At 36.8% G+C, this 22,065-nt stretch overlaps 1 protein-coding gene across 6 annotated transcripts in view; it reads right to left on the bottom strand.

Annotated features, from left to right (window-relative positions):
* The window catches only part of Dock3 (dedicator of cytokinesis 3), a gene marked incomplete at its 5' end in the record, with an annotated part of 457,227 nt that overhangs the window by 398,353 nt on the left and 36,809 nt on the right, over positions 1–22,065 (bottom strand). For all 6 annotated transcript variants that reach the window (XM_005410370.2, XM_013507624.1, XM_013507620.1 and 3 more), the window contains 2 exon segments: positions 686–741; positions 2,970–3,010. In XM_005410370.2, coding sequence (XP_005410427.2) covers positions 686–741; positions 2,970–3,010 — 97 coding nt within the window.

Raw genomic sequence — 22,065 nt, 5'->3', positions numbered from 1 at the left:
AAAAAAAAAAAAAAAAAAAAAAAAAAAAAAAACCAAAAAAAACTACAGAATACTATCTTAGTGGGAAATTGTACATTACTTAAACTTTATACTTTACAATTATTTTAAAAATTAAATAACTTTAAAAATAGGACACGCAAAGAAAAAAAGTTTCAAAAATCACGTTTACAAAGTATAAAACAAGCGTTAACATTTTTATATATTTAATCTTGTCTCTTTTGTGCAGATCGCTTTTGTTTCTCAAATCTCTCATCAAACTATATATCCATTTTTATAACATCTTATCCTTAAGGTATGACTATATAACTTTTTTCAATTTTTCCTTGCAAATAGAAGATATCAAAAGTTTATTTTTAATACAGAAGCAAAATGACACATTTATCTCTAATTCGTATTCTATGACTATTCTTAAAACTTCCATAATTTTTTTAAAAACATACTGCATACACAATTGTTTTATAAAATTCAAAACTAAGGTTACTTCTCCATGATACAGAAAAACAGAACACAGTTGTAAGCATTTTAAGAAAAATTATCTTTTCAGAATTACATATTATAATGACTGCATATTTTTGTCAGGAAAATCTGTCAATAGTATAGTTTGTACTGAGGACCAAAAAGACAAACAGCTGTCCTCTACAACCAATAATAACTGTGAACAAAATTAGTAAAGCAAACTACTCACCCTCTATTACTGACAATTGCCTTTTTCAAGTGAATGTAATTTGCAGGAAAGATCCCCTGTAATAAAAAAAAAAAAAAAGATTTCCCATTAGAAAAAGTAAACTATAATGAACGTTCATATATACTAAAATAGCAATGGAAACCAATATAGATCTCCTACAGTAGCAAGGATTTTGCATATTAAGAATACAGAGTTGCAGACCAAGAGTATAGCTCAGTGGGGCACTTGCCTAGCTTATTGTGAGGTCCTGGATTCAATCTCAGCACTGCACCAAGAAGTAAATAAATAATAATAATTATAATTATATATACATATATATATACACACACACAACAGCATTGCAAAAAATAAGATTATGTAGGAATTTCATGACCATGTGCAATTAGTATATCCTTGGGAGAAAACAGTAATTTTAAGTACTGTGCAAATTAACATTTCAAATTTTACTAAAGGGATGCAGATTGGAAATGGTCCATCAAATCACTTCTAGAATACAGTATCACGTACATAGCTTGCCATACATGTATCTCTAAAGCCAGCATCATCATCTAACAAACAGTTTACAGATTACCCAGAGCTGAGTTGGAGAAACAAATTTTAGACTCTGGTTAACATTCAGACTCAAAATAATGTATCAATTTGAGAGTTTTTATTTTAAAAAATTTTTCCTTTACTCTTTGTAACTGTTTCCATTTTGGTATTTACCAAACTTAATTTTATTTTGGAAGAGATATGAAGAGTGTTCTTTTTTAAAAATCCATTTTAGTTTTACAATCACTTCACTCCTCCTTTTGATATATGAAACTTTCTTTCAAATAAAGCATGAATATTTATGTACATAAATAAACACATGCATCAAATACCAATGTCTCCAACTTCATAAAACAAAAACTAAGTAAGGGTCATAAAAGATCAGATAAATGTCAACACAATTAAGAGTAGAGGACCACAAGACCCACTATCACAAATAGATCAACTAAAGAAAACAACAAAAAAATTAGAGTTAAATCAAATTATTGAACAAACAGACTTAACATATCTACACAGTCTTCAATCAAACAACAGAAAACACATTCTTAGAAGTACATAGAACATTCTCCAAAATAAGTAAGTACATAAAAATCAAACACTCCATACAGAAAAAAGCATGGAAATAATGCAAACATATGGAGATGAAATGATATATTCTCTAAAAATCAATGGGTGACAGGACAAATTAACACATTTACAACAGGGCCATAATTTGTATGTCTCACTGCTGGATGGCATGAACCAGCAGTGGTACAGGCGTGACTATCCCAATGTGCAGCTTTATATTAATTTTATTAAAAAGATCTCTTAAAATGACTAGATCCATGTGTGTCATGAATGATACTGGCCACCTGATGGGACAGTCATTAGCTTGTGGTTCAAGCTAACCTGTGGTTCAAGCCAGCTGTGGTTCAAGCCAATAGGACATGATAAGAATTAGTTTCTACAATTAAACAATAATACTAGTATGACATATCACTACACAAGGCTTAAGGGTAGTGTAGAATACTGGCACCTACTGCAGACAGGCTATATATTCTGCTAAATATCTTCCATTGCAGAAGACAGCACCCTAAAACAAAGAACTGTCTAGCTCTAAATGTTGGTCGTGCCAGGAAAGAAAACCCCTGGATATGAGGAATTCAAATTTGAACATACTATTTTCTCATAACCATTACCTTAAAAGGTAATGAAATGAATGCTTCCAGTGACAAAATTGATGGTTAAAACTGAACACTTTTTAAACAAAAATGAGATTTTTGATATTTTTCTATACTTTGATGAAAATAGTATCAATTGTAAGACTCTAGAAACATAAATCTAGTATATAAAACCGGTATGTATAGTAATAACTTACTGATATTATAACAAAAATATTGTGATCAACAAAAAATCTTATTGGATATTATTTGAAAATTTTTCCATTCTGTAGTTTATAAGAAATTTGTCTAACTAATCACATGCTTTCACAGGACAAAGCCCATAAATAAGTCAAATACTTGAAGGGAAAGATGTTTAAAAGTCTGAACATGCTTCTTCAAGATTGCAGCTATGACCACACTGGCATTTTCCATCCTTTCAGAAAAATCATGTAATACTGCTGAGATGGAGAAGTATTTGATATAGTTTCGTAAAGGCAAAGATGATTGTGGCTACTGTAAAAGATTGAAAGATGGAGCAGTGAGTTGTTAATATATCAAGCATACTAGGTAACTCCTTCCTATATTAGAAGAGGTAATAGATTTTTCATTACCTTCACATTTGGTTTCTTTGTTGAAACTCCTCTGTACCAACCTAAAACAAAGCACACAAATGACTTTAAAATTGTATTGGTAAGATACATAGTAAGAGAGTTTTTAGAAACACATGTGAATATAAAACTTTCCTAAACCCACCAACTATAGCCTTATTAGAATCTAGAGTTGTCCTAGTATGGTAGTTCACTCCAAAAAGGAAGAGTTTTATGATGAATATAGTTTCAATTTTCAACACAAGGTATTATGGTTTAGAACTAAAATGTCCCACAAAATTCTCACGTGTTCAGAGGTGAGCCATTCAGAAGGTGATTGGATCATGACAGTGCTATATGCATTAGTGAATTAATTCATTAACGAGTTCAGGGCTGAACATGCTGTCATGAGATAAGGCCTGGTTTGAGGCAGGTCAGTGAGAGCATAAACTGACAGGATGAGTTCTTGTCCCTGGATGCTCCCTTCTCTCTCAGCTTCCTGACACGATGGGGTTAAGCAGCTTTTCTCCACTCCCCTCTTCCACCACACCATTTCTACCTTGGAGCCATCCAACCACAGACCAAATCCACTGCAAACTGAGCCAAATAAACCTCTTCTCCTTTAAAATGTGTCAGTCGTAGAGAACTGACTGATACACAAGGCATGATGCTCTTTCAACTGAATATGAGACCTCAAGGAATATGTAGATCATTTACACAAAAATTTCCAGATAAAAGTATTAAGAGCCAAAGAAATGCCAAAAAAACTTGGATTTGGAGGTTTTTGTTTGTTTTAAGGCAGATAAAGAGTACAGCCAAGACTTTGCTTCCTGTGCTGGGCACACAGCTCAGTGGCACAGAGCCTGCCTGGCAAGCACAAGGTCCTGAGTTCAATTTCTAGTACCAAAAAAAAAAAAAAAAAATAGACTTTGCTTCCTGATCTTATTCACTCTCCCATGTAGTACACTATACTATTTTCATTTCTTTGCCTTACAGCTGCTAAAGTCAACATCCCTCTTAGTGCAGGTCTCTCTTCCTTTATCTCCTTTCAGTATTCATACACAGTAAAGTTATGAAAAGTATCAATTAAATAATAAAAACAATTTTCAGGGACAGAAAACTTCATTTCCAACTTTTCTCACTTCCACCTTATTATTTCAGATTATTTCTTTAGTTTCTTAACTGAAGAAGCAGCTCAAGGAAAAGAATTATATTAAAGGAAGAAGGTAAAGAAAAAAGTGAAGGTGAAGAGAAAAAGCTATGAACAATAGCTAATATTAATGCAGAATATATTATTCTTAATTCCATGTACTAGAACTGAGGGCTTTTATCATATACTAGCCTTTAAATCTCAGAATAAGGATATGAGAAAAAGAATCATCAGAAAGTAGCAAACAAGTGGAAAGCTTTGTTTCTGTTTAGAGCAACAACTGATATAATAAATTCCATTAATTCATTTTATACCCTGAATCCCAATTCTGCATTCATTAAAAAAATGAAAGTCTTACCAGTATGACACTTTATAGTATATTAAGAAACATGCCGGGGATATAGCTCAGTGGTACAAGTGCCTGCCTGGCAATCGCAAGGTCCTGAGTTCGATTCCCAGTACCAAAAAAAAAAAAAAAAAGAAAAAGAAAAAAGAAACATAATGACATCAGAATGGCATGAGAGAATAAGGCTCTCCAAAAAACACCTCCTCAATAAAAGCCATGGGAACAGTACAAAGCTATATTAGCCAAGGTAGTGGGACACTGGTGAAACAATAGACAAACAGAGCTATAGAACCAAAGACAGTATCCAGAAATACACTCATAAAGACAGTCAACCAGTCTTTGACAAAGGAGAAAGAGCAATACCATGGGGAAAGGACACTGTTTTCAAGAAATGGTGCTGGAACACCTGGACATCCACATGAAAAAATAAAACTAGACACAGACTTTATACTGGACACAAAAACTAACTCAAAATGGATTACAGAACTAAGTGTAAAATGCAAAACTACAAAAACTCCTAGAGGACAATAAGAGAAAATCTAGATAGCACTGGGTATGGTGATTTTTGAAATAGAAAACCAAAGGCACAATTCATAAGATCAATGAGAAGCACAACCTTATGAAAATTTAAAAGTTCCTCTTCCATGAAAGACATAGTCAAGAGGAAGATAAGCCAATAACTGGAGAAAATATTTACGAGAGACGTATCTCATAACGGACTATTGCCAAAAAATGTAGAAAGAAGCCATAAAATTCAACACTGAGAAAATAACCTAATTTAAAAACAGGCAAAAGATTTGAACAAACACCTCCCCAAGAAAGAAATACAGGAGCAAGCATAGTGGTACACACATGTAATTTCAGCATTCTGGGAAGCTAAGGCAGGAGGATTTCAAGTTGAAGCCCAGCCTGGGCAACTCAGTAACTTTTCAAGACCCCATCTCAAAAAATAAAACAGGTCTGAGTCTATAATAGAGTGCTTACCTACCATGAGACCCTAGGTTTAATCCCCAGCACCACAAACACACACACATACACACTCAAAAAGGAGGAAAATTAGTGCAGTGGAAAATAAGAATATGAAAAAATGTTCATCATCATATCTGATTAGAGAACTGCACATTAAAGAAACAATAAGGGTTGGAAGGAGAGTAGCCCAATGTTAAAGCACTTGCCTACTCTGCTCAAGGTTCTGGGCACAGCAAACACACACACACACACACACAAACACATGTGTGCACACATATATGTACATACAAATGAGATACCACTATAAACCTACTAGAATGGCTGAAATTTGAATACAACAAGTTCTGGGGAGGATGTAAAACAATAGGAATTCTCATTAATTGATGATGACAATGCAAAAATCATACAGGCACTTTGGAAGAAAATTTAGAGGTTTCTTACAAAACTAGAGTCTTACTATATGATCCAGAAATATGCACTGCTTGTTATTTACCAAATCAGTTAAAAAAAAAAAAACACAACCACACACCAAAACGAAACAAAATAGAGTAAAAATGGGCATTTACAGGAGATTTACTCATGACTATCAAGTTCTGGAAGCAACCAAATAGGTGAGTAAGTAAATAAACTGGTACATCAACATGATGGGATGCTATTCAATCATATAAAGATACAAGCTATCAAGCCATGAAAAGACATGCAAGAACCTTAAGTGTGTATTGTTTATGCACTTAGTAATGCATATTGAGAACATACCATGTTCTTTGCAGTCAACCCTTCTCTGTGACCCTCCTTCCCCTCCCCAGTCGTGTCAAGCAATGATCTAAGCAGATTCCTAAGAAATCATTATCTCTGCTGGATGGCACCAATTGGGAAGGTGCAGGCAGGATGATGCTAAGCACTGAACCCTAGGCCTCAAGCATGCCAGGCAAGTTTGAGACAGCTGACCTCAAATTTTCCAATAGTTGGGCTTGCATGCACCACCATGACTGGCTTGAATGCCACCATTCCGTTGGTCAGCACTGTGTTCACTGAACTTCAGCCACCAACTTTCTGCTGTCATTATTGTTAACACGTATTAATTGTGCATATTAATGGGGTTCAATGTGATATACATATAGTGCCTGACCAAATCCAACTTCTTTTATTCAAGCCTCGCCTCAACACATATACACTTCCCAATCTCTAGTAATCACTATACTACTTTCAGACTGCCTTTTTAAAAAACTTTCTCATATGAAAGAGAACATGTGGTACCTGTCTCTCTGTACCTGGCTCATTTCATTTAACATTACATCCTTTTCAAGTTCTATCTATTTTGCTGCAAATGACAGCATTGTAATTTTGATTAGCATTCCCCTACTAGCTAGTTACATTGAGCATGTTTTCATATATTTGTTGGCCATTTTTATTTCTTATTTTGAGAAGTACATTTCTTCTTTTGATAATTGGTCATTTGTATTTCTTTTGAGAATGTTTCAGATCATTTGCCCATTTTGTAATTAGATTGGTTTTTTTTTTAAGTTCCTTACATCTTCAGGACATAAATCCTCTATCAGATTAATAGTTAACTGTGTTGACTGTTTCCTTTGATGTGCAGAAGGGTTTTGGGTTTGGTGTAGCCCCAAATGTTAATTTTTGCTTTTGTTGTCTGTGCTCTTTTGAGTCCTATCCAGAAAATCACTGCCTGTACACAAACATCTTGAAGTGTTTCCCATGTTTTCTTCTTTTAGTTTTTGAATCTCTAGCCTTACATTTAGATCTGTGTTCCACTTTGAGTTGATATTTGTATAGAATGAGAGATAAGGATCAAATTTAAATCTTCTGTATGTTGATATCCAGTTTTTCCAACATCTATTGAAGAAGTTAACCTTTTCCTGTGTATGTTTTTGACACCTTTGTTGATAATCAGTTGGCTGTAGACGCACAGGTTTACTTCTAGGCTCTCTACTCTGTTCCACTGGTCTCTGTGTCTCTATGCCCATAGCATGCTGTTGTGGTTACTTGGGGTTACTAATGCTAATTCTTCTCAAACTATTCCAGACAGCTGAAAGACAGGGAAGCCAAACTCATTGGAAATCGGATATTGTAATACCCCAAGCTTTATTCTTTTTGCTCAAGACTGTTTTGGCTATTCGGGGTCTTCTGTGTTTCCATATAAATTTTAGGACTGTATTTTCTAGTTCTCTGAAAAATGTCATTGGTGTTCTGACAGAGAATGCATTCAATCTGTAGGCTGTTTTGAACAGTATGAACATTTTAACAATATTAATTCCCCCAATCCATGAAAATGGGATGTCTTTCCCTTTGAGAGTTTTAAATTTCTTTCATCAGTGTTTTATACTTTTTATTATAAAGGTCTTTCACTTTAGGTAAATGTACCCCCAGGTATTTTTTAGCTATTATGAATGGGACTGATTTTATGATTTCTTTCTCAGCAAATTCATTTTCTGGTATATAGCTAGTGGTTTTTTGCATGTTGATTTTGTAATCTGATACTTTACTAAATTTACTGATATTAGAACTATCAGTTCTAACAGTCTTGTAGTGGAGTCTTTAGGTTTTTCTATATAATCACATCAACTGAAAATACAGATAGGATAATTTGGCTTCCTTCCTATTCTTATACCTTTCCATTCTTTTACCTAATTGCTGTGGCTAAAACTTCCAGTATTATACTGAATTAAGAGTGGTGGCAATGAACATCTTTGTTTTATTCATTATTCCTGGAGGAAATGCTTTCAGCTTTTCCTCTTCATTATGACATTAACTGTAGGTTCATGATATATGGCCTTACTGTGTTGAGGTACATACCTTCTAGACCTAATGTACTAAGAGTTTGTATCATGAAGGGCATCTGGATTTTAGCAGATGTATTTTTCTGAATCACTTAAAATGATCATATGATTTTCATTCTTCATTAGGTTGCTCTGATATATCACACCTATTGATTTGCAAATACTGAACCATCCTTGCATCACTGGGATAAAACCAACTTGATCATGGTGAATGATGCTTTGATGTGCTACTGGATTCAAACTGCTAATGTCTTGCTAAAATTTTTTTGTACCTATGTTCACCAAAGATACTGGTCTATAGTTTCCCTTAACTTTTGTATCCTTATCTGGTTTTGGTATGAAGTAATGCTGGCCTCACAGAATGAGTTTGGCTTCCCTGTCTTTCAACTGTCTGGAATAGTTTGAGAAGAATTAGCATTAGTTCTTTAGAAGTTTTGTAAAGGACTAGTAGTGTGCATCAGGGTTAGAGCACTTGCTTAGCATGTGGAGGCCCTGGGTTCAATACTTGGTACAGCAAAAGAAAAGAAAAAAGGTTTGGTCAAGGCAGTAAAGCCATCCAATCCTGGGTGTAGGGGTGGCAGGATTACTGATTCAGTCACCTTTTCTTAAAATAAAAACTCTGTTGCAAAACTTGCCAAATGTGCCCATCCCAAGGCTCAGAAGGGTTAAAGAGGGTGAGAAATGGACAGAAAGAACATCTTTTTTAGGTCTCTCATATTTGGACCAGAAAAATTCATAACTTCTCAAAGAAACAACTGAAGTCAACAGAAAATGGATGTTTTAAAAGAGCTAAGAACAAAACAACTTCTCAGTGTCTCTTTACTTATTGTCTCAGAAGCCTGGACAATCTACTTTTGCAATTATATTCTCTTCTTTCACTTTCATCAATTATTTATAAGATTTCATAACGCTAGCAAAGAAAGCGAAACCCTCTGTGATGTTCATATTGCCTGAGTACTCATTAATTTCAATATCATTACATGTATTTTGTATTCTTCTAGAATTTACTTCCTTTTTTGGGGGGGTACCAGGAATTGATCTCAGGACACTGCACTTGCCAGGCAAGCACTGTGCCACTGAGCTATCTCCCCGGCCCTCAAGGACTTTTTTAATTGACACACAATACTTATACAGTTTTATGGGGTACAATGGGACACTTCAATACATACATGTATGGTATAATGATCAAACCAAGGTAGTCAGCATACATATCATCTCTAACATTCTTTGTGATTGGCATATTCAAAATCCCCTTTCCCAGTTTCTCTAAAGTATGTAGTACATTATTGTTAACTATAATCACTATACCGTGGAACTCAACACTGAACTGATTCCATCTATCTCATTGTAACTTAGTACTCAAGAACTAATCTCTCCCCTTTCCTCCTATAATTCCCAGTCTCAACCACTGTTCTATTCTGTTTCTATCAGTTCAACTTTTTTGGATTCCACATGTGGGTGAGATCATGCATTTTTCTATGTAAGGTTTATTTCCCTTTACATAACTGTGGTGGATTAACGATCCACCACAATGGTCAACTTGTAACACCCAGCTAAGCTGAAAAAGTTTGATGCAGTGTATGGACGGCACATCAGAGGGTTGTTGCCAACAGCATAAAAAGAGAACTGGAGGGGAAGATGGTGTGCTGTTGATCCTCCCGGAGAAGCTGTCACACTGGTTTTCCTGAAATGAATTCAGCTGTTATTGTTGGAGGAGCTCAAGTCCTCTCTATGACTGAGGAGGGCTGCAGTTCTCTTCTGGGTAGCTTTGGTCCTTACTTTGATCATCACTTCCTGGCTCCAGTGCAGGTCCCTCAGCCTGCTGGCACAGATCCTTCATCCTGCTGGCACACTGTCTAGCTTCTACCACTAACCTTTGAGCCTTTCCAGTGTAGATCCTTCATATAAACTTGCATGAGACATTGTCATAGGCTGTACGCTTTCACTTGGACTCATGGAGGTCATTACCATGAGGTCTAGGTCTTCAGCCAGACTCATACAGGATGTTGCCTTGGGACCCAGGCCCTCAGCTGCATTCTTTGGGTCACTAGTGTGTGGACAGATCTCCTGTATTCTTTGGGTAAATATTATAAAATAATCTTATGAATTATGTGTCCTGTATTAAATCTTTTCCCTGTAAACCCTGACTACAACAATAACCACACATATGGTTTATTTCCCTCCCCTTTATCTCCCTTTACATGAAATCATGACAAATACAGAATTTCATTTTTTTTAAGGATGAACAGTATTGCACGTTTTCTTTATCCATTTATCTGTTGATGGGTGTTTAGGCTGATTCCGTATTTTGGCTACTGTGAACAGTGCTGCAATGAACATGAGAGTACAGATATGTCTTCAACACAATCATTTCATTACCTTTTTATATAGACCCAAGAGTGGCACTGCTGTATCGTATGATATCTAATTTTTTGAGGAAATTGAATAGTGCTTTCCATAATAGCTGTACTGATTTGCATTTCCACCAACAGGGTGTGAAGAGTTCTCTTATTCCGTATCACCAACACTTCTTTTTTCTTTTTGATAACAGTCATTCTAAGTGGAGTGAAGTGCTACTGCACTGTAGTTCTGATTTGCGTTTTTTTGATGATTAGTGATTAGTGATGACGGAGAACTTTTCATAAACTTCTTTGCCATTTTATATCTTCCTTTGATAAATGTCTATTTATTGTCCATTTCTTCATCATAATATTTGTGTCTTTGCTAGTGAGTTGAGTTCATCTTATACTCTAGATACTTTCTCACATATAGTTTACAAATATTTGTTCCAATTTGTGTGTTTTGTCTGCTCTCTGATAATTGTTTCCCTTTGCTATAAAGAAACCTTTTATTTTGACATAATCCCACCTGCCTGTTTTGTTTTGCTGCCAGTGTATCTGGGACTTAATCTAAAAATTCCTCACTCAGACCATTATCATGAATTATTTCTAGCACAGCACTTTTTGCAGTTTCATAGTTTGGGTCTTACATGTAAGTCTTTAATACACTTTTATTTAATTTTTTCCAAATGATTTCAGATGAGGGTCCATCACTATTTGTTTTTTCACAGCTTAGGCCCAGCCCAGGAGAGCACTCATCCACCACATCAGTTACACACTCGCATCACTATTTATTGAAGAAACCGTCCTTTCTATACTGTGGGTTCTTGGCATCTCTAATAAAACCCACTTGGTAGTAAACATGTGGATCCAGTTCTGGGCCATATATTCTCTTCACTGGTCTATATATTCTCTTCACTGGTCTATGTTTGCTTTTAGGGAAACACCATGTTGTTTTAATTATTATAGCTTTGTGGAATATTTTGAAGTCAGGTAGTGTGATGCCTTATTATGGTATATCTAAAATGTCCTGAAAACCTTGTGTGTTCACACAATGGTCTTTTGGAATGTGACTAAAGCTTGAAGGTTATAACTCCACCAGTGAATTAATTCATTGATGGAATCAGAGTATGATGGCACTATTGGGAGATTATAGAAACAGGAGGTAAGGCCTAGTTGAAAGAAGTAGAACATAGTAGCAAGACCCCAAGGCCCGAATTTGGTTCCTGGCCCCTTCTCTTGATCTTCTTTACCCTCTCTGTTTCCTGGCTGTCATAAGGTAAGCAGTTCCTCTGCCACACCCTTTTATCTTGCAGCCATCCAACCATGGACTGAAACCTCTGAACCATGAGCCAAAATAACCATTTCCTCCTTTTAATGTCTTATTCAAGTATTTTGTCATAGCGTTAGAAAGCTGACACATGCCTCAAACTTTATTCTTTTTAATTAAGTTTGTTTTAGCTATTTGGGATCTTTTGTGGTTCCCTATAAATTTCGGGCTTTTTTCTAGTTCAGTGAAGAATGACATTGAGATCTTATAGATTGGTTTGGGTAGTATGAACATTTTAACAATCTTAAATCCACAGGTATATGATATCTCTCAAATTATTTGCAATCCACAGGTATATGGTATCTCTCAAATCCACAGATTTATGATATGTCTCAAATTATTTGTGTTCCTTTGATTTCTTTCATCAACTTTTTTTACTATACAAATCTTTCACTTCCTTTTTTAAATTTATTCCTAGATATCTATCTTTCATTACAATAAATAGGGATGTTTTCTTTATTTGTTTTTCAAGTAGTTCACCTTCCATTAAAAAAAAATACTAGTTTTCATGCTGATTTATTCGTTTACCAGCTCTAACTATTTTGTTTTGTTGGTGAGGTTTTGGTGAAATCTTTAGTCTTTAGGACATAAGATCATGTCATCAGCAAACAATTTCACTTCTTCCTTTCCGACATAGATGTCATTTATTTCTTCCTCTTTTCTATAATTACTCTGACCAGGACTTCTACCACTATGTTGATACATGTGGTAAAAGTGAGCATTCTCTGTCTTGTTCCAGATTGCGGAGGAAAAAGTATGATGTTAAATACAGATTTACCATTTATGGGCTTTTTTTAATGAGGTATATATCTAATTTGTTGAGCATTTGTATCATGAAGGAATGCTGAATTTGTCAAATGTTTTTCTGCATCTACTGAAATGTTTATATGATTTTTTTATTCTTCAATCTGTTAATATCACAAGTCACATTTTGATCTGTGTATTCTGAATCAGTCTTGCATTACTGGAATGATTTTACTCGATCATACTGATCTTTTTCATATTCAATTGATCTCAAAAGTAGTAGTATTTTGTTGAGGTATTTGTATTTATGTTCACCAGGGAATATTGCCTGTAATTGTATTTTCTGGTTATGCCCTTATTACAAGCAGATTAACAGGAGACTACAATAGTCTTTTCTACCTGCTGAGCAAGCATTTAATGGTTTAATCTTTATAAGGAAGTTAAGATCCAATCAAGGTTTTATAGTGTAGTATTTCTACATACAAATTTTTGTGGAGCTGGGTACAGCTCACCAGTACACCACTTCCCTACCATGTGCAAGGGCCTGGTTTCAATTTCCAGCACTATAAAAGGTTGCGTGGAGGAAGAGACTGAAATAAAACTAAATTGATTTGGGGCTGTGTATTATTTAGTGGTAGACCACTCAGATATACAAGGCTCTCGGTTTGATCTGCAGCACTGCAAAAACATTATTTCATTTTTGTGGAAAATTAAGCACAGAAAGGAAGGCATTCTTGTAACCTTTAGTGTATGATTTAAAGATGACCTCCTAAAATGTTAGGACATTATGGCCTCTCTACCATGTTTCTACCTGGAACAGAGACAGCTGGATAACTGCTACTCAAAAGAGAGAACAAGCGTTTCTGGGATCAAGAACACAACGACAGGAAAGCTAAAAATCAGAGAAACAGGCAATATAGATGGGGGGGAAAAGCACTGTACGAAGGAAAATAGATGAAACTGGAATTACTGTGTTACATGAAATAAGCCAGACCCAGAAAAACAAGCATCACATGTTTCACATGATCTCCCCTAATATGTAGAACCTTAAAAAGAAAAAAATGGCATAAAAGTAAAAGGAAGGACAGACAAGTATGGCCAATTAAAGATGGAGGTGTGTGAGAAGTTCAGAGGAGACCCACCAGATAATGCAGGTGTTGTAAAACATAAAAGCCCAGCATACACAGATACAGAAAATCAACTTGAAGGACAAAGTCACTAGATCGAATGAAATACCAGGGTTGCTGAGAAAGAGAAGCAGGGCCACTAATGATCTGAATCTCCCCCTATCCAGCGTACATACTATCTTGGGAGCGATTCTAACATCCTAAGGAAAGCATCCAGCTCTGGAGAAGCCAGACTCCAAGGATAGGATACTTACATACACTACCACCCACCTGGAAGAGGAAACCCAGCATGAGAGTTAACTGCACCCAGGGACCTAGTCAGGAAATCACAATTTGCAAGTGATGAAACACATGGGGAGGGGAGGAGCCCATATCACTAAAACAGGCAATCCCTCCCCTAACCATCTGCTCAAACTCCAGGGAACTCTGTGACCTGGTAGCACCACCAAGTGCCCACCTTTTAGCACTGGAAAAGAAAGACACCCACATATACACACCCTAAGCTAAACACCATGATCCACAGGCAATGCAGAACTCACTGGCTGGGCAGCAGCACCCCTGGAGACACAAGGGTAAAAAGGAAATTTAGCAGAATCAGATCAGAGAGGGCACTCTACTATTGTTTCCTCAACACCAGAGAAATCTGAAACAGCATTAAATCCTGCCCACATCCTACCATCCCAAGCAAGCAAAAGAGACCCTCTGCCAAGCTTGGGGCCATGCCAACTTCCACAGGCCAAAGAGCAGAGCTCTTTGGACAGGAAAAGATAAAAGCAGAGGACAGAAACAGCAGAGGAATTCTGGTCAGAGGAATTCTGGTGATGCACTAGACAAAAGATCTGTAGACAGGGAATTAAGGGATTTGCCCCACAGTAAAGGGAGCAGGAGTGAGAGAGTCCTTGCAGAAACTGACAAAAAACTACATGTTGGGCAAACTATACCACAACCTCTTTCTTCATAATTGAGGTGTTTGGATTTTGGGGTAAGAGACAAAGGTCAATAGTTAGCCACACCCAGAGCACAGCTAGCAGCCAGGAGGTGAGTCCAGAGAGACATCAAATCAGCAGCCTCTCTCCAAGGGAGGCAATTAAGCAGTCCACAAGGGCAAAACCAGCTTGGTTGCTTGCAAGCAGATTATGACTATAGCATAAAGGGTGATGTGTGGATACTTTGGTTGTATGATATAGCAACTCCGAAAGGATGTTGTTGTTGTTGTTTTGATTTGTTTGCCATTTATTTGTTCTGGATTTTCGTACTTTTCTTCTTCCTTTTTTTGTTTCATTTGGTTTGATTTTTGCTTATTTATTATCGTTTTAGGGTTTTTCTTTCCTCTTTTGGTCTTTCTCTTTAACTTCTTACGTATTTTTCTTCTCTCTTCCTCATTGTCTTATTCCCTTACCTTCCCTTTCTTCCTTTTCACCTTTCATATAGCATATATAGGTGGAGTCTGCACAAGGGCAAAAGAGAGCATGAATAAACTAATGCTGTAATTTTGAATATGGGCATGTCCAGGTAACTCTTACCAAACTCATGCTTAAAGGAATTTTTTAAAAAAACCTATTCCTACACTCTCACAGCTTCCCTCAATCTCTAATTATACTTCCCCTCCCTTTCTGTCCCCCTCCCGTTCCCATGAATATTCTCAAACCCCATCAAAACTACACATTTGCTCCAGCTATAAAAATAATTACAACACAATCTGAACACCTATGTATTTTTCACATTGACACTTCTTATATCCCTCTCTTCTATACTTTTTTCCTTTGCTTCTTTCCTTCTCCCCTCCCTGCACATTTCATACTAACCACCAATAATAGTATAGTATACTCCATAAGGGCCATTGATAAAAGCAAGAAATTGTCAAAGCAAGTTTTAATGTTTATGATTCACATATAGTTGAACCCGATGATGTTGCTCTACTAGAAGGAATTCTCTCTTTGCAATACAGTGACCATGTCCAATCATATTAAACTAAATAGGTCAAAATCACAGACAGTATTTTCCAACAAATAAAGCCAAGATCACATCACTAAAAAAACAAAATCTAAGATCTTCATACGAACAACAAAGTCTCTTCACTACACTTGACTTCAACCACCAGCACACACAGAACAAATATAAAGAAACACCAAAAACAAGGCAGCAAAATGTCTCCAAAATCTTCAAACACACTGAATGCACATCAAAGGGGCATCACTCTAAATAAAATCAAACATCTGATGTCTGAATTACACAAAATGGTCAAAGAGGAACAAAGAAACTAGATGAGCTACAAGATCATATAACCAAACAAGTAAGTGGAATTAATAAACTGAACAATGGGTTTAAAGAGTCAAATAAAAATGGACTTAAGCAAAACCATTCAAAATATGAGTGAAAATCTACCAAATAAATAGACTCCATTAAGAGGTACCCCAGAGAAATCCTAGAGCCAAAGAATTCCACTGAATATATGAGCAGCAGAAGTGACCAATGTGAGAAAAGAGTATCATAACTAGAAGACAATTCTGAAAAATAAGACCACATTCTTAGATATACCTTAAAAACAGGTAAGCAAGGAAAACTGATCCACTACCTACTAGGTGAACCAGAGAAGACTAACCAAAGACTAACTAGAGTTGGAGAAAAGTCAGAGGACAGTATGCATAAAATTAAAAATCTGCCTAGAGAAATTGGGGCAGAAAACATATGGTATGAGGCAGGGGATGGAAGGGACTCAACAAACAGGTAATCAAGGCACACGGAACACCAAATAACTAAAACCAGAGAAGAACCACTCCACAACACATAAGAATCAAAGTAACAGAGGTTCAAAAAAATGACAAAACTTTAAAGCTATCAGAGAAAAGATAAAAATCATTTATTAAAATAAGCTCAAGATTATAGCAGACTTCTTAATACAAACTTTGAAGACTAGGACAGCCTGCAGTTAAGTGTTTTAAGCCCTAAAAGAAAACAACTTCCAACACAAACAGATATATCCTGCAAAAGTATCTTTCAAAATTTATGGAGAAATAAGAACATTTTGTGACAAAAAAAAAAACCCTCTAAGAAATTCATGACCACCAAACCAGGACTCCAAAAAATTCTTGAGGATATCCTAGATAGAAACAATGAAGGTAAGAATGCCAAAAAGTCTACTAGAATGAATACATCAAGCAGAAAAAGCAGTCAAAAGGAAAAAATAAAAAAAGAAAGAGAAAAATGATGCCATGGGAATAAATCAACACCATTCAGTAATAACCTTCAATGTAAATGGTCTCAACTTCCCAATCAAAAGACAGATTGGCAAAGTGGATTTTTAAAAAACAACAATATGCTGCATATAAGAAACACACCTAAAGCCAGGCACGGTGGCACATGGCTGCAATCACAGCAATCAGGAGGTTGAGGCAGGAGGACTGCCTTGAGTTCGAGGTCAGCCTGGGCTATGCAGTGAGTTCACAGCCAGCCTGCACTACATAGCAAGACCTGAAAGAAAGAAAAAGGAAGGAAAGGAGGGAAGGAGGGAGGGAGAGAGGGAGAGAGAAAGGGAGAAAGAGGGAGAGTTGGAGAGAGGAAGAGAGGGGGAGAGACAGAGAGACAGAGAGAAAGGGGAGAGAGAGAAGAGAGGAAGGGAAGGAAGAAGGAAGGAACAAAGCAAGGAAGAAGGGACAGACCTCTAATCCCCCCCAAAAATTCATACACTAAAAATTAAACAATGAAACAATATTTCTTCATTAATATCCCAAAAACAGGCAGAACTAGAAACTGTATTGTCAAATAAAGTAGATTTCAAACTAAAATTTATCAGAAGAAACAAAATATTTTGATCATTACATATTAGATAAGAGAACAATACAACACGAATATAAACAATTGTAAATATATGTTCACCAAATACTAGTGTACCCAATTTCATAAAACAAATACTACTGGACAAAAAGATCAAATATGTATCAAAACAATTATACCAGGGAACTCAACACCACACTTTTACAGTCATGTCAACTAAATTAAAGAAATCAACAAAGAAATATCAGAACTGACACATATCTTCAAACAAGTGGACTTAATAAATAGCTAGAGTACTCTATCCTATCACAACGAAATACACATTCTCAGCAGCACACAGAATTTTGAAAAATAGATGACATACTAGCTTATACACCTTGTTTAAACAAATACAAAGAATCAAAATTATCCCATGTATATTATCAGTTCATAGTGCACTAAAACTAGAAATCCATAGCAAAAGTAACCACATAAAATTTACAAACAATGGGACATTAAATAACACGTTTCTGAATAATCAATGGGTTCCAAAAGAAATCAAGAAAAAAATTAAACACTTCCTAGAATCAAACAACAATGCCAATACAACATACCAGAACATATGAGACACAATAAAAGCAGTCCTAACAGCAAATTTATTGCTGTGAATGTTAACATTAGAAAAAAACAAGTGAACACAAACAAAAACCTAATGTTTCACCCCATAGCTCTACAAAAACAAGAGCAGTCTAAATCCACAGCAAGTATAAAAAATTAGAGAACAGTGCATAAATCAACGAAATTGAGCCAAAAAACCAAAAACAATCAATGAATCAAAGACCTGATACTTTGAAAGAATAAAAAAAAAAAAATGACAAGCCCTTAGCCAAACTTACCAAAGGAATAAAGATCCATATCAATGCAATTAAAAATTTAAAAAGTGAAATCACAAGGGATACCTCCAATACAGAAAATTATTAATATCTACTATTGAAATCTGTACTCCAATAAATTAGAAAATCTTGAAACAGTGGAGATTCCTAGACACAAAAGAAATACCATAACTGAACCAGGAAGATATAAAAGCCTTGAACAGTCCAAAATAGGCAATGAAATTGAGGTAGAAATAAAGGGGAAAAAAAATCAGGGCTGGGGATTTAGTTCAGTGGCACAGCACCTGCCTGGTAAGCGCAAGGTCATGAGTTCGATTCCCGGTACCGGGGGGCGGAGGGGGGGGAATCAACCAATTAATAAAAGCTCAAGACCTAATGTATTTACTGCTGAATTCTACAAGAACTTCAGGGAAGAGCTAATATCAATCCTTCTCAAATTCTCTAATGAAAATGAAAGAGAATAAGTACTGCCAAACTCATTCATGGAAGCTAAAATTACCTTGACTCAAATACCAGATATAGACTCAACTATAAAAGAAAACTATAGACCAATCTCTGTAGTGACCACAGATGTAAATATCCTCAACAAGACACTTGCAAACACAGCACAATAAATAATCGAAAGATCATACGTCACAACCAAGTAGGATTTACCCTAGGAAGGCACACAGGGCTCAACATATGCAAATCAATAAATGGAATATACCACATATACAGAAGGAGATATAAAAATCACATGGTCATCTCAACCGACATAGAATCTAACCAGTCTCTTTCATGAACAGAAATGCTGGCAAAGAGAAAAAAATGAGTCATCAAAAAAGATCACCGTGAGCAAGTAGACTTCATCCAAAGCATAGAAGAATAGTTCAACATATGCAGATCAGTAAATGCAATAAATCACATAAACAGAAGTGTGGAGAAAATGTACATGATTATTTCAATACATGAAAAAACCTCAAACAAAGTGTAATATGCATTCATGATAACAACCCTAAAAAAAATAGGCAGAGAAGTACCATTTATGAAAAACCTATGGATAACATCATATTAAACGGGAAAAAAACAGAGCTTGCCACTAAAGTCAGAACAAGATAAGGATGTCCATTCTTACCACTACTGTTCAAAAAAGTACTAAAATTGTTAGCCAGAGCAATCATGTGAAAGAGAGAAACAAAATGGATATGTATACAGAAGGAAGAAGTCAAACTATCCTTATTTTATATCCTTTATCCTTATCCTTCCTTTATCCTTTACATAGAGGGTACAACAAATTCCACAAATAGACTCATAAAACTAACAAATTCAGCAAGGTAGCAGGATACAAAATCACACAAAAATCAGTAGTATTCTTGTATACCATAATGAACTCACCAAGGGAGAAATTAGGAAAATACCATTTTCAGTGCCTTAAAATAAATTATTAGGAATTAACCTAAGAGGGAAATAAAAAGCATCTATAATGAAAACTACAGTAATATAAAAAGGGATATCAAAGAGGACATCAGAAAGTGGAAAAACACTCTGTTTTGGCTACACAGAACCAATACTGTCAAAATGACCACATTTCCAAAAGTTAAAATACAAATATAGTATAATCTCAAAATACCAACAACATTCCTCACGTAACTAAGGAAACAATTCTAAAATTCACATGGAAAATAGTCCTTAAATTCACAAGAGACCCAGAAGGCAAAAAAGAATCCTAGGCAATAAGAGCAAAGCAGGAGGCATCACCATCCCAAACTTCCAAGTTATATTAAAAAGCGAGTGATAAAAACAGCATAGGGCATACACAAAAACAAATGTGGATTAATGGAACAAAAGAGAAGATGTAGAAACCACCACAGGCATATTAAGTCTTTTGATATTTGTCAAAAAGCAAAAAGCACACTCTGGAGGACAGGTAACTTTTTTCCTCCAGTAAATGTATTTGGCTCCTTTCTCAAAGATAAAATGGCTGAGGGTGTTTGAAGTTGTTTCTGCCTCTTTTAATCTGCTCCACTGATCCTCAGGTCTGCTTTTGTTTTTTGCCAATACCATGCTGGGGTTTTTTAATCACAATAGCTTTGTAGTATAACTTCAAATCAGGGATTGTGATGTCCCTGGTTTGCCTTTGTTGCCTAGAATTAGTTTTGCTATTTAGATCTCTTCTGATCCCAAATGAATTTTAGAATTTTTTTTTCAGTTCTGTGAGGTATGCTTATGGTGTTTTGACTACGACTGCATTAAATCTGTGTTAATAATTTTGGGATTATGGCCATTTTTACTATGTTGATTTTTCCTATACAAGAGCAAGAGGTATCTTTCTATTTCCTATCTCCTCTTCAATCTCCTTTTTTTAGAGTACTGTAGTTTTCAATGTAGAGATCTTTCACTTCCTTTATCAGATTGATTCCTGGGTACTTTATTTTTTCTACACTATTGTGAAAGGTGTGGTTTCCCTAATTTCTCTCTCAGTGAGTTTGTTACTTGTGTATAGGAATGCAAATGGATGGAACACAAGACTATACTCATAGTGAAATAAATTGGACACATATGCACACATGACATTGTTTCTCTGATGTAAGAAATTGAAAGTGTAAATAAACCAAAATGTGTAAGAGACATTGTAAAATAGGAATTGTTCAAAAGGAAAGGGAAACTGGGGAGAGGGGTGGAAGTGAAAAGAAAAAACTGAGAAGAAAAAGGATAAAATGGAAACAAAGCTTTCTAAATAAAGAGGAGAAGGAGGCTGAAGTGAGGGGAAAGGAATGAGAAAAAAAGATGAACTACGATATATTATGTATAGACACAAATTCCCTATCATCAGTGTGATCATTATGTGTATCTAAATTGTACCAATAAACTTAATTTTAAAAAAGAAAGGGGGCAGGATGGCAGCCGAGGCCGAGGGAAACCCGCCCTGCAAAGGTCTAGAGGGGCAGGGCGGGAAGTGGGCCGCGAGGGACTTGGGGTGGGCTGTGCCGGAGAGGCCTGGCTTCCGTGACCCAGCTGACACAGAGAGACAAAGTCCACTTGGGTGGACCTGGGAGCTGAGTGCGAGAGGCCGTCGGGACCCGGTGGGTAGGGAGAGGGCTGCCCCACCGCGGCGCGGAGTGCGGGCCAGGCCTGGCCGCTCTCCCCGGGATGGCAGCCTGGGCTGGGCCGCATCCACGCCCCGCGGAGGGCCGGGTGGGCCGGCTCGATTGGCATCTGGTTCTGAGGATCTGTCCAACCGCCTTAGAGGCATTCCAAGCCGGCCTCGGAAGGAGGGGTGGAGGTGCGGGGCGCTCAGGTCTAGATCAAAACGTTTTCCAGGGAGCACCAGCCTTCTGGCTGGCTAGCTTCCTGCCTGCTGGCTCCCGGAGGGTGGGCCCCCAGCGCACGGGGAGCCTCGGGCAGGGAGCGCCGGTCTTCGGACCGGCGACTCACTCCCGACCTTGTGGTTCCCTGGAAGGAGGGCTTCCAGCGCACAGGGAGCCTCGGGTGGGGAGCGCCAGCCTTCTGGCTGGCTAGCTTCCTGCCTGCTGGCTCCCAGAGGGTGGGCCCGCAGTGCACGGGGAGCCTCGGGCGGGGAGCGCCAGTCTTTTGGGTCTTTGGACCAGCGACTTACTTCCGGCCTCGTGGTTCCCCAGAAGGAGGGCTTCCAGCACACAGGGAGCCTCGGGTGGGGAGCGCCAGCCTTCTGG

The sequence above is a fragment of the Chinchilla lanigera genome, unplaced genomic scaffold, assembly GCF_000276665.1.
Source record: "Chinchilla lanigera isolate Chin_1 unplaced genomic scaffold, ChiLan1.0 scaffold00131, whole genome shotgun sequence".
Lineage (NCBI taxonomy): Eukaryota > Metazoa > Chordata > Mammalia > Rodentia > Chinchillidae > Chinchilla > Chinchilla lanigera.
This window is presented reverse-complemented; position numbering and strand designations above follow the sequence as displayed.